This window comes from Mesoplodon densirostris, chromosome 6, assembly GCF_025265405.1.
Source record: "Mesoplodon densirostris isolate mMesDen1 chromosome 6, mMesDen1 primary haplotype, whole genome shotgun sequence".
Taxonomy (NCBI): Eukaryota; Metazoa; Chordata; class Mammalia; order Artiodactyla; family Ziphiidae; genus Mesoplodon; species Mesoplodon densirostris.
The window spans coordinates 71349290-71363052 of NC_082666.1; the positions used below are offsets into that span (position 1 = coordinate 71349290).

The 13763-nt window shown below is 36.0% G+C and overlaps 1 protein-coding gene across 8 annotated transcripts in view; it reads right to left on the reverse strand.

The window, feature by feature from the left end:
* JAK2 (Janus kinase 2) overlaps window positions 1–13763 on the reverse strand; it is a 263827-nt gene that overhangs the window by 65744 nt on the left and 184320 nt on the right. For all 8 annotated transcript variants that reach the window (XM_060102217.1, XM_060102215.1, XM_060102218.1 and 5 more), the window contains one exon: window positions 1084–1207. In XM_060102217.1, coding sequence (XP_059958200.1) covers window positions 1084–1207 — 124 coding nt within the window. The remainder of the gene's footprint in view (window positions 1–1083; window positions 1208–13763) is intronic.

Here is a 13763-nt window from a genome sequence, read left to right on the forward strand (position 1 = left end):
ATTTTTCCTGTCTTACTATACTGGTTAGGAACTCCACCAAAATCCTATACATAAGCAGTGATCACAGCCATCTTTGTTTTCTATACATCTTGTTCCTGATTTTAAAGAGAATGCTTCTAACATTTTACCATTTAAGAATATTATCTGACACATGTTTTTTGCAGATATACTTTGTTGTGGTAAGGATGCCTCTCTTTTTTTTTTTTTTTGCAGTATGCTGGCCTCTCACTGTTGTAGCCTCTCCCATTGCGGAGCACAGGCTCTGGATGTGCAGGCTCAGCGGCCACGGCTCACGGGCCCAGCCGCTCCGCAGCATGTGGGATCTTCCCGGACCGAGGCACGAACCCGTGTTCCCCGCATCGGCAGGCGGACTCTCAACCACTGTGCCACCAGGGAAGCCCAGGATGCCTCTTTTAAGTCTTAGTTTATTAAGGTCTCCTTTTCTTTTCTTTTTAGAAACATGAATGAGTCCATTTTCTTTTTTACTATGCAACACTGACCCTGTATGGAATGGATCTATTTCATAAGTAAGAACCAGAGATCAAACTTATTTCTTTGTTTCATCCTTTTGAATGAAAAAGTACCTCTGGATTTCTCTAAATTGGTACTACATATTACCAAAGATTATCAAATAAAGTAACTTATAATTTGAGGTTGTAAATAATCACTGGCAAAATCTTATCTTTCCTTCACTTCAACTTAAAAAAAAGTATTAAAAAGAAAAAAAGTGAGATTACATATTATTGAACAAAACATCAAATTTCCTGGGAAACTATCAATATTCCAAACATTTAGGATTTTGCTAGTAAAGGCCATTCTTGCCCTGTTCAAAATTTAATTATTATCTTAAGTGGTAAAGTAGCATCTCACCAAGACAGCTTTATTCTCAGAGCATTCTAGTTAAAGAACATGTATGAACACTTTCTCTAGTGGGGAAAGAGAGTCTTAATTGAAGAAAATTAGATGCTAATTGGTTCTGGTCTCCGATATTAAAGACCTTGCAATTAAAAAATATGGTTGATAATTTCTCCCACTTTGCCCTTTTACTATTAAGTTAATTAGTCACTTTACTGGAGAAAGTACCTGACTCTGTAGAGTACATTGTGCCTGGTTGATTCATCTATATGGAAGACGTGGTTGGGTGGATACCAGATCCTTTCTGTTTCATTCATTAAAGCAAACATACTATGATACACAGGTGTGATTCCTAGGCAGGAAGCAGAAAAAAAAATTATTAGATAGTGAAGTACATTTACATAACATCTATAATCTGCAATGGGTCTGAAGTAACAACACTTAAAATCAGCACAAAATGCAGCAGCAGTCAAAATCTTCTCTTTCAACACGACTTACAACTGAATTCTTAATTAAATATATTTTTCCCCTATATTTTAAAATTTGATTGCTAGGATTCTTTCAAGCACATTATAAAATATATTTTATCTAGTTTTTTAGTTGTCCTGTACAGTAAGGTTGATACAAAGTTATGTGTGTTTTAAATAATAATGAGGGTACCAAATAACTAAAATACTTAGGAGTCATCAGATGCTTTAAAGAGAACAGTGAATCAGTTTTATTTTTAAATGTCAAGTTTTACACAATTTACTAGTCATTATATCCTCTGCACTATTTAAACTTACAATGAAAAACTTTAAACATCAACTTAAAATACAAGAATTGTTTTCAAAGATATTTTAGGAGGTACATTAACAAAAGGCTGAAGGACAGTGGACTTTTAAAAAAACATACAGAACACCTAAGTCACACAATTAAATAACGCATATTATTTCCAAGCACATACAGAACATTCACACATACATACACCCAAACAAATAAATACCAATCATGTGGAGACTAAAAACAAGTCTCCAAAAATGCCAGAGAATGATCATACATACCATGTTTTCTAATCACACTTCAATTAAATCAGAAATGAATACTAAGAAAAAAATTTTTAATCCTATATATTTGTAAACATAAGCCTCACAGAAAGTATGTTTACTCTAGTGATGTTTTCATTCTTTTCCACTGTAGGCAAAATGACACCAACTTGACACACTGACAATGAAGATTTAAATTTTTTATTTAAGTTATTAACATAACTGTCTACTCATAAATATGTAATAATTGCAATTAGTTATATATAAAAACAGTATTCAGTAACAACTTTGAAACTGTATCCTTGCATCATTTTTGAATTTACAAATACTTCTAAATATCTCACAGGTCATAGGAGAAATTATAACAGAAATTAAAAAGCACTTATAATGAATGATGACCAATACCATGTATTAAATGATGGAATATAACTAAAGTGATGCTCAAGAGGTAAAATTGTAGCTTTAACCTGCTTATATTAGAAAATCACAGATAATGACCTAAATTATCTAACTCAATACATTAGAAAACAACAGACTAATCCCAAAGACAGATGAAAGAAGGACATGATAGAGTAGAAGTTAACAGAGGATAAAGATTCAATAAAGAGAATCAACAAAATAAAATCTGATTATTTGTAATTACTAACAAAATAAATAAGCCTTTGTCCAGCCTGATCAAGAAAAAAAAAAAGAGGCATAGATAAACATTAAGAATTTTTTAAAGTATAATTACAGGTATACGTTATAAAGACAAAAAGAGTGTTAGAATAAATTTTGGCAGTAAATTTGAAAATGTAGATAACTGGACAATTTTTGAAAATCTACATAACTTTAAAAAATGGATTCAAGAATTTTAAAACTTCAAAAGAAAAATACCTATTAAAGAAACAATCTAAGCACTTAAAAAGCTGAGGTCAGGGCTTCCCTGGTGGCACAGTGGTTGAGAGTCCGCCTGCCAATGCAGGGAACATGGGTTCGTGCCCCGGTCTGGGAAGATCCCACATGCCGCGGAGCAGCTAGGCCAGTGAGCCATGGCCGCTGAGCCTGTGCGTCCGGAGCCTGTGCTCCACAACGGGAGAGGCCACAACAGTGAGAGGCCTGTGTACCACACACAAAAAAAAAAGTTGAGGAGAAGAAAGGAGGAAGAAGGGGGAAAAAAGGAAGAATGACAAAGAAGAAAGGGAAAACCACCAGCAGACTCAGATGAAATTTATACGTGAGTTCAACTAAATATGAAGACAATTCCAATCTTAAGTATACTATTAGAGAGAACAGAAAAAGAGAACAGAAAAACTGACACACATTTTGTGACTTCAGTTTGAGCATGATACCAAAACCAGATAAAGGCATCATAAAAGGACAGATATCACTTACAAAAATAGATTCAAAAATCCTAAAATAAATATTTGCAAACCAAATCCAGCAATGTTTCTTAGAAAAAAATTATGACAAAGTTCATTTATCCTAAGAATGCAGAGATGGACAAATTAGGAAAATCTATTAATATAATTCATCACGATAACATAGTAGAAAAAAGTCTGAAGTAAAATGGCAAAATGATACATCTGAAAAGTTGGGTGGTGAGCACACTGATATGTATTTTATCTTTCTACACAAAGAATTACTTGAAATATTTTAAAATTAAAAAATCAGGATTAAAAAGGCAAAACAGAAAAATAAAAAGTGAAAATGGCAAAAAATGGAAATAAGTTATTCACAGTAGAGCAAATCCACATGACTAATAAACATGGGAAAGGATGGTAATACTTAGTAATGAAGAAAATGCAAATTTAAATTAATATCACTTTATCCCCATTCAACTAGCAAAAATAGTAAGAGGGGTAGCACCTAGTGCTGACTGAATTGCAGTGAAAAGGGAGCTATGACATAATTGCTAGAAATGTAAACTACTGCAGCTTCTGAGAAAGGAGTACCTATACAATTTTGAGAAATCAATGTCAGTAAAAATTTAAAATATCCTTTTAACCCAGCAATCTCTTCTATGTACTCCTAAAAATGTAGTATAGTAGTAAGAAAATAGAAAGAAATAAAATATAAATTTGAGAGCAGAAGATATGAGAAAATTGTGGTGGTATAATCTATGCCGTGGACCATTATGAAATTCAATAAAAAGAATAAGTTAGTACAAAAGCAGTTGGCTTAATTAGATTTTTCACAACATATATTTTCATGAGAAAAGCAAGAAGCACACAAGGGTATGTAATATGATTCCATTTTATAAAATAATATATAATCTCAAAATCCCAATGACTGTGGGTATGGGAGGGAGGGGGATTGTGTGTCCCTATATGATTATATGATTATGGAGAAAATTCTGGGAGGATATACAAGAGATTATTGTCTTAGTTGCCAGGATGGGACTAAGGGAAAAGGAAGGTAAAAGTACAGTGGAGAAGAAACTTCTTTTTTTAAAAAGAATTCATTAAGTAAAAGCAGGAAGCTTCATGTCAAAAAGAAAGGAATGGGAAAGGGAAAAAAAGAAAAAAGACACTAATGAATACCAAGATAAGGGTTTACCATGTATATCATCTTGAAACTGTAGAGAATAATGGCTTGTTATTCTCTAAACTTTAAAATAACCATAAGATGACAGGAAATAATACCATTCAAATAATTTGAGAAATAATTATTTTGCCCGAGTATTATCTCGATCTAGGCTAATTATGCATCGTAAAAATATTTTAAACTTGAAATTTTGAAGAACATTATCTAATCAATCAAAAGTTAGCATTATAATCCCATGTCTGTGTGCCTTGCACATACTACTTCTTTTATCTAGAAGGTACAAGGTACTATCTCTCCTCTATGCACAAAATGGGTCACATTGCCAGTGTTTCAGGTATATACATGAGAGACACAGTGGGAGATGAAACTGCCCAGGAAGGGACCACAAAAGACCGGATATGAGATTGCCTTGGGGAAAAAAAAAAAACTACTGAAAAGAGAACCTTAGCAAAAAAGTAGCACTCAGTTTAAATGTAATCATGCAAATAAAACTGTATATGGAACCATTATTCTTAGCATATGATGATAAGGATATTTTCTGAACAAGATGATGGCATGATTTTCAAACAATAGCATAATTACACAAAGCCGGAAAAGTGAACTCATACTGATGAATCATAAGGATTTCTTAAAATGATGAAAAATGATTTCTTAATGTAAGTAAGACTCCATACCTTAATGACAGGTATCAAGATAGGAAAATAAATGTACCCATATACATTGGCACAAAAGGGTCAGAACAAGGAGACACACACCAAAAGAAAAATAGTTACGTCACCCTTCAAACAAAAGCAGAAGACAGGGCTTCCCTGGTGGCACAGTGGTTGAGAGTCCACCTGCCGATGCAGGGGACACGGGTTCGTGCCCCGGTCCGGGAGGATCCCGCATGCCGCGGAGTGGCTGGGCCCGTGAGCCATGGCTGCTGAGCCTGCACGTCCGGAGCCTGTGCTCCGCAACAGGAGAGGCCACAACAGTGAGAGGCCATGTACAGCAAAAAAAAAAAAGCAGAAGACAGTGCTTATAGTCATGTTTAGTCACACTACCTTATTCCAAAATGGCAATTATATATTAATACTTATTTCATGTTTTTCTTACTAGTTCATGTTAATTGGACTGTCCTAGGAAGGAAAAAAAGGCAGTGATACTGTGTTTGAGATATACATTATTTTGAATAGATTGGACCTCAAAGAAACCTCAAAGTCATTTTTAACTCCCTTTCTTTCCCTACACACCAAGTCCAAATTATTCTTATTTTTATTTATTAATAAAATAATATTAATTAGTTCAAAATGTTTCTTCTTTTCCAAGCCATTACCAGAATTGTGATTTAATTCTGTATCATTCTAGACCAAGAATAGTCATCATTCCACTAATATTAACAGAGTCCCTATTCTATAATATGCACAAGATAGGTATGGAAAACACAAAAATGAAAATAGTGCCTAACTCTAAGGATCTCACAGTGTAGTAGATGACACAGAGAAGCCATTAGAGAATTACAATTCAAGAAATTAAGTGTAGGGCCTCCCTGGTGGCGCAGTGGTTAAGAGTCCGCCTGCCGATGCAGGGGATACGGGTTAGTGCCCCGGTCTGGGAGGATCCCATATGCCGCGGAGCGGCTGGGCCCGTGAGCCATGGCCGCTGGGCCTGCGCATCCGGAGCCTGTGCTCCGCAACGGGAGAGGCCACAACAGTGAGAGGCCCGCATACCGCAAAAAGAAAAAAAAAAGAAATTAAGTGTAACGACAGTAAAGACAACAAGAAAACACAAAAGTACAAAGAGGTGACAAACATTCTTTGCTTGACCAAATTTTAGTCAGGCTCCTCTGAACCCTCTCCCTAACAAGTCCCAACCATGTATTTCCTTGTAGAATTCAGTTTAAGCAGGAATCCTGCTTAAGTCCTTTCAGCAAGATTTCGCCACCTTTGATATCTGATCAAATTCTTCACCCCTACCATCCCCCAGGTGGTAGATGATCACCTTGGCCTGCTCAGCAAGAATCCTCTGTTAGGCTGGTTCAGCCAAAAATATTCCCAGACTTTATGTCTCCTCTAGTAATGTTCCATTCACCAATGCCCCCACCCTACTTGCTCCTTGGCTATAAATTCCCACTCATTCAGACTGTATCTAGAATTAAGCCCACTTCTCTACTGGAGTAGCTTCCCCTACTACAATAGTTGTTTAAATAAAGTCCATCTTTATCACTTTAACTTTTGTTTGGCTCTGCTTTCCTTTAACAGAGGTAAAAAATTTATCAAGAGGTTCAAGAGGAGTAAAGATAAACAAGAGCTGAAGGAATTTGTCACCAGCAGATCTGCAATACAAGAAATATTAAAAGGAGTTCTTTAGACTGAAGGAAAATGATGACAGATGAAAGCATAGAACTGTAGGAAAAATGAAGAACATGGGAAAAGGTAAAGATAAAAGAACAATGACTATTTAAAGTAATAATAATATAAGTGCCCTGTGTGTTTATGATGTATACAAAAGTAAAGTATACTATATCAATAGCACCAAATGTGAAAAGAAGTAAATGGAGTTAAACTGTTATAAAGTTCTTGAATTGTTTGAAAAATAACATACTAGTTTAAGACTGTAATAAGCCAAAAATGTACATTATAATATCTAGGGTAGCCACCAAAAGAAAAATACCAAAACTAGTACAAAAAATCCAATAGAAGAGATGAAGTAAAGAAAGGGGAAAAAAAGAAAAATACTTGATCAACCTAAAAAAGGTAGAAAAGGAAAACAAAATGAAGACAGATAAACAGAAAACAAGATAATAAATTTAAACACAAATATATCAGTAATTATATTACTGATTATATTACATAAATGTAAATGAGCCAATTAAAATGCATATTCTATCAGTCTGCATTATAAAAAAAAACCTTTGTGTTATTTACAAGAGACATACTTTAAATGTGAGATACAGATAGGCTGAAGCTAAAAAGTAAGAAAATGATACACGATGCAAACACAAACCAAAAGAAACCTGATGAGTCAACATTAGCATCAGATGAAATAAACGTTAGGAAGAAGCATTAGTTGCGAAAAAAAGGAACACTTCACAGTGATAAAAGGGTCAGTTCAACAGGAAGACATAATAATATTAAATGTGTGTACAATTAATAACATGGCTACAAAATACATGAAGCAAAAAAACATAGAACCAGAAGGAGAAACACATTCAAAATCTCTCAGAAACTGGGAAAAGACAAAAAAATCAAAATAAAAGGACATAAAATTTAAAAACTAACCAATTCAAATTTAGTTTACATTTAGAGAACACTACACCTAGCAAGTGCAGAATATACACCATTTTCAAATGCATGTGAAATATTAAACAAGACAGTTGATAATCTAAGTAACAATGAAAGTCTCAAAAAATTTCAAAGGACTGAAATTATACAGAGTATACACTATGACCATAGAAAATTAAACAAACAAAAAAATCAGTAACAGATGGATAATTTTAAAATCCCCAAAAGGAATCAGAATCCAGATCTCCTATATTACCTAAAATGTCCAGTTTTTAACAAAGAGATTATGAGAAATGCAAAGAAACAGGAAAGTGTAATCCTTGGGCAAGAAAAAAGGAAGGCAACAAACACTGCCTGTGAGAAGACCCAGATGTGAGATTTAACAAAATCTTCAAAGCAGTCACCATAAATATGTTCAAAGAACTAGAATAAACCATGATTACAGAAATAAAGGAAGAGTGACATCAGTGAAAATGGAGTATCCCTATACAGCAACAAGAAAAACTGAGTAAAAACTGTCAGAATCAACTTCATGAGAACTCTGGAAAACAGTCAAAGATATGCAACAACCAAGCAATTGTTGAGTTAGGAAAAAGGCAATTTTAAAATGGTAGGAAAAATTGGCAGCATTTCTACTTTTCTCTCTGCTCATGAAGAGCTTAGAGATGGCAGCTGGTATTCCCAATGTGAAACTCTGGTTCATGGCTCTGGAGTGAAGAGAGCCAACCTTAATCTCAAGGAACTGATTTTTGTCTCTTTTGACCTGACTGGAAACTGACAGAAGTATTGTTGCAAGAACATACTTATGTTTCACCAAATTTGGAACTTTCTCGGAGCAAAAAAGCAGCTTCATAGAGGTAATTCCTCCAAAATGTTGTAAGGCAAATGACCAATGTGCTGCCACCTGGGGCAAAAGTTCTAAAGTTGAGGCCAAAAACAGACATGCTGAAAGCTAAAGAGAAAATGATGGGGAGAAAGTTTCTTTGGGGAATTAAAGCATTAAAAAAAAAAGAAAAAGAAAAAGGGGCTTCCCTGGTGGGGCAGTGGTTGAGAGTCCACCTGCCGATGCAGGGGACACGGGTTCATGCCCCGGTCCGGGAAGATCCCTCATGCTGCAGAGCGGCTGGGCCTGTGAGCCATGGCCACTGAGCCTGCACGTCCAGAGCCTGTGCTCCGCAACGGGAGAGGCCACAACAGCGAGAGGCCGCATACCGCAAAAAAAAAAAAAAAAAAAAAAAGCATTGAAAAGCACCTCTATATACTGGAGAATAGGAAAGCCATATTCATGCCCAAGGAAGGACACTTAAGAGAAGACCCTTAAAGCTTTTGCCTCAGGCTGATCTTCAGTCTCAGCACAAGCAGAAAGAAAAGGCTAAGGCAAAGTTGTAAACGGACTGGATAAACACTGAAGGAACGATCAAACAGAGAGCCAATCTGCAAAGACTGGGAGAGTTTTTGGTCCTCATTTCTTTTGTTTTGGTTCTCAGATTTCAAAGAAATCTCTGATAATAAAACCTGACCACAAGCTAAAGGAACAGAGACTTTAGAACTACACATGACAAAGAATACAGACTTTATATAGTTTCAAAAAGTCAGTAAACAAACAACTACCACCTAAAGCAAGCAACAAAAAACACAGAAGAGAGAAGACTCAAATTTCCAGTTACTACATTATAGATTTGAAAGATCCAACTTGTTGAATATTCAATCAAAAATTATGAAGCAAGCAAAGAAAGAGGAAAGAATTCCCATACACAGAAGAAATTAAGAGAAACTACCTTGAGGAACAGAGACGTAGGTTTTACTAGAAAATGATTTTAATTTGCTGCCTTCAATGTGCTCAAAAGAGCTAAAGGAAACCATGGACAAAGAACTGAAGGAAACCAGGAGAAGGATGTAATCAACTAAGACATGAACAGTATAAAAAGAGAAAATCTGGAGCAAAGAACTACAATAACTGAAACTGAAAATTCACTAGAGGGTTTCAAAAGCATGTTTAGACAGAAGAATCAGCTAACTGATTCTGATTCAAGTCAATTGAAATTACCTACTCTGAAGAGCAGGGGGGAAAAAGGAAAAGGAAAGGAAAAAAAATGGAGAAAACTAACACACCTGTAGGATACCTTCAAGTGTATCAACATATACATTATGGGAGTTCCACAGGGAGAGAAAGTAGAGGAAAGGACAGAAAGAATATTTGAAGAAATAATGGCTCCAAACTCCCCAAATTTGATGAGAACCACAAATCCCACAAATCTAAGAAGCTCAGTGAGTTCTAAGATGATAAATGCAACGTGATGCACACTGAGACACATTAAAATTAAACTACCGAAAGCCAAAGATAAAGAGAATCTGGAAAACAGCAAGAGACAAATGATTCATTACATACAAGGAATCCTCAGTTAGGCAGTCTCAGTAAGACTCACAGCCAATTTCTCATCAGAAACCACTGAGGTCATGAGGAAATTGGATGATATAATTAAAGGGCTCAAAGAGAAAAATGTCAAACAACACTTTTACATCTGGCAAAATAATCCTTTAAAGATGAAGTAGAAATTAAGACATTCTCAGATAAACAAAAGCTGAGGGAGTTCACTGCTAATAGACCTGCCCCACGAGAAGTGCTAAAAAGTATTCTTCAGGTGGAAATGATAACATATCAGACAGTAACTCAAAGCCATGAGAAAAAAATTTTAAACTGTTATGAAGATAACTATATATAAATACAAAAGCCAATATTACTGTAATTTTTAAGTTATAATTCCTCTTTTAACCCTTCATGCTCTAAAATAAAAATGCATAAACCAATAATTACAAATCTATGTTAACGGGCATGTAATATATAAAGATGTAATTTGTAAAACAAAAACAAAAAGGAGGCGGGACACAGGTGTATGTGAGCAGTTTTTGCATACTACTGAAGCTAAGGTGGTATTAATTAAAAACAGATTGTCATACTTCAAGAGATTAATTAAAATCCTTAGGGTAACCCCTAAGAAAATAACTAAAAAATACACAGAAAGGAAAATGAGAAAGGAATCAAAATGTTATAATAAAAAAATTAAACACAAAGGAAAGTAATAATGGAGGAACCAAGGAATAAAAAACATCTGAGACATATAAAAAACAGAGCAAAATGGCAGAAACTAGCTTTCATTACCAGGAATTACTACAAACATAAATGAATAAAACCATCCAATTAAAGGCAGAGATTGGTAGAATGGGTTTAAAAAAAGAAAATGACCCAACTATATGCTGTCCACCAGAGACTCATTTTAAATCTAAAGACATTTTAAGTTGAAAGGGAAAGCACAGAAAAAGATAACCCATGCAAAGAGCAGGCAAAAGAATGCCGGGATGGCTATACTAATATCAGGCAAAAGAGATTTTAAGTCAAGAACTGTTAAAAAAGACAAAGAAGAGCATTATCTATTGATCAAAGTCTCAATCCTTCAAGAAGATACAGCAGTTATAAACATATACATATCTAACAAATGAGCCCCAAAATATATGGACTAAAAACTGAAAACTGAAAGGAGAAACAGTTCAACAATAACAGTTGGAGAGTTCAATACCCCATTCCGAATAAAGGACAGAAAAACTATACAAAAATAGAGGATTTATATTACTATAAATCAACTAGATGTAACAGACATATTCACAACACGACCACAAAATAGCAAAACATACATTTTTTTCTCAAATATACATGGAATACTCCCCAGGGTAGGCCATATGTTAAGTCACAAAAAAAACATCTCAACACATTTAAAAAGAATTAAATCATCCAAAGTATCTTCTCTGATCACAATGGAATGAGGGTAGAAATCATAACAGAAGGAAAACTGGAAAATTCACAAATATGTGGAAATTAAGTAACACACCCTGAAGAAACCATGGATCAAAGAAATTGAAAAAAGCAATGAGACTGAAAACAAAAACACAACATATCAAAACTTCTGGGATGCAGCAAAACCAGAGGGTAGAGGGAAAATTATAGCTATAAGCACCTACATTAAAAAGGAATCGGGGGGACCTTCAAGATGGTGGAGGACTAAGATGTGAGATCACCTTCCTCCCCAGAAGTACATCAAACATACACCTACATGTGGAACAACTCCTACAGAACACCTACTGAAGGCTGGCAGAAGACCTCAGACTTCCCAAAAGGGTCTTGGTGCCCCAGCCTGGTGTCAGGCCTGAGCCTCTGAGATTGAAGAGCTGAGATAAGGACATAGGACCACCAGAGACCCCCCAGCCGCAAGTAATATCAATCGGCAAGAGCTCTCCCAGAGATCTCTGTCTCAATGCTAAGACCCAGCTCCACCCAACAACCAACAAGCTCCAGTGCTCGATGCCCCATGCCAAACAACTAGCAAGACAGGAACACAACCCCACTCATTAGCAGAGAGGCTGCCTAAAATCATAATAAGTTCACAGACACCCCAAAACACACCACCAGACACAGCTCTGCCCACCAGAAAGACTAGATCCAGCCCCACCCACCAGAACACAGGTACCAGTCCCATCACCGGGAAGCCTATACAAGCGTCTGAACCAATCTTACCCACTGGGGGCAGACACCAAAAACAACGGGAACTATGAACATGCAGCCTGCAAAAAGGAGACCCCAAACACAGTAAGTTACGCAGCAGATGAAGCAGAAAGGTAAAAACCCACCAGACCAAACAAAACAGATAATAAGCACTCTACCTCAAAAAGAATTCAGAGTAATGACAGTAAAGATGATCCAAAGTCTTGGAAATAGAATGGAGAAAATACAAGAAACGTTTAACAAGGACCTAGAAAAACTAAAGAGAAAGCAGAGAATGATGAACAACACAATAAATGAAATTAAAAATTCTCTAGAAGGAATCAATAGCAGAATAACTGAGGCAGAAGAACGGATAACTAACCTGGAAGATAAAATAGTGGAAATAACTAATGCACAGCAGAATAAAGAAAAAAGAATGAAAATAATTGAGCACAGTCTCAGAGACCTCTAGGATGACATTAAACACACCAAAATTTGAATTATAGGGGTCCCAGAAGAAGAAGAGAAAAATAAAGGGACTGAGAAAATATTTGAAGAGATTATAGTTGAAAACTTACCTAATATGGGAAAGGAAATAGTCAACCAAGTCCAGGAAGCACAGAGAGACCCATACAGGACAAATCCAAGGAGAAACACGCCAAGACACATATTAATCAAACTATCAAACATAAAATACAAAGAAAAAAATATTAAAAGCAGTGAGGGAAAAACAACAAATAACATACAAGGGAATCCCACTAAGGTTAACAGCTGATCTTTCAGCAGAAACCCTGCAAGCCAGAAGGGAATGGCAGAACATATTTAAAGTGATAACAGGGAAAAACCTACAACCAAGATTACACTAACTAGCAAGAATCTCATTCAGATTTGACAGAGAAATAAAAACCTTTACAGACAGGCAAAAGCTAAGAGAATTCAGCACCACCAAACCAGCTTTACAACAAATGCTAAAGGAACTTCTCTAGGCAGGAAACACAAGAGAAGGAAAAGACCTACAATAACAAAAGCAAAAAAATTAAGAAAATGGTAATAGGAACATACATATTGATAATTACCTTAAATATAAATGGATTAAATGCTCCATCTAAAAGATAGACTGGCTAGGGCTTCCCTGGTGGCGCAGTGGTTGGGAGTCCGCCTGCCGATGCAGGGGACACGGGTTCGTGCCCCGGTCCGGGAGGATCCCGCGTGCCGCAGAGCGGCTGGGCCCGTGAGCCATGGCCGCTGGTCCTGCGCGTCCGGAGCCTGTGCTCCGCAGCGGGAGAGGCTGCAACAGTGAGAGGCCCGCATAGCGCAAAAAAAATAAAAATAAAAATAAAAAAAAATAAAAATAAAAGATAGACTGGCTGAATGGATAGAAAACCAAGAGGCATATAGATGCTGTCTACAGGAGACCCACTTCAGACCTAGGGACACATACAGACTGAAAGTGAGGGGATGGAAAAAGACATTCCATGCAAATGGAAATCAAAAGAAAGCTGGAGTAGCAATTCTTATATCAGACAAAATAGACTTTAAAATAAAGACTATTAGAAGAGA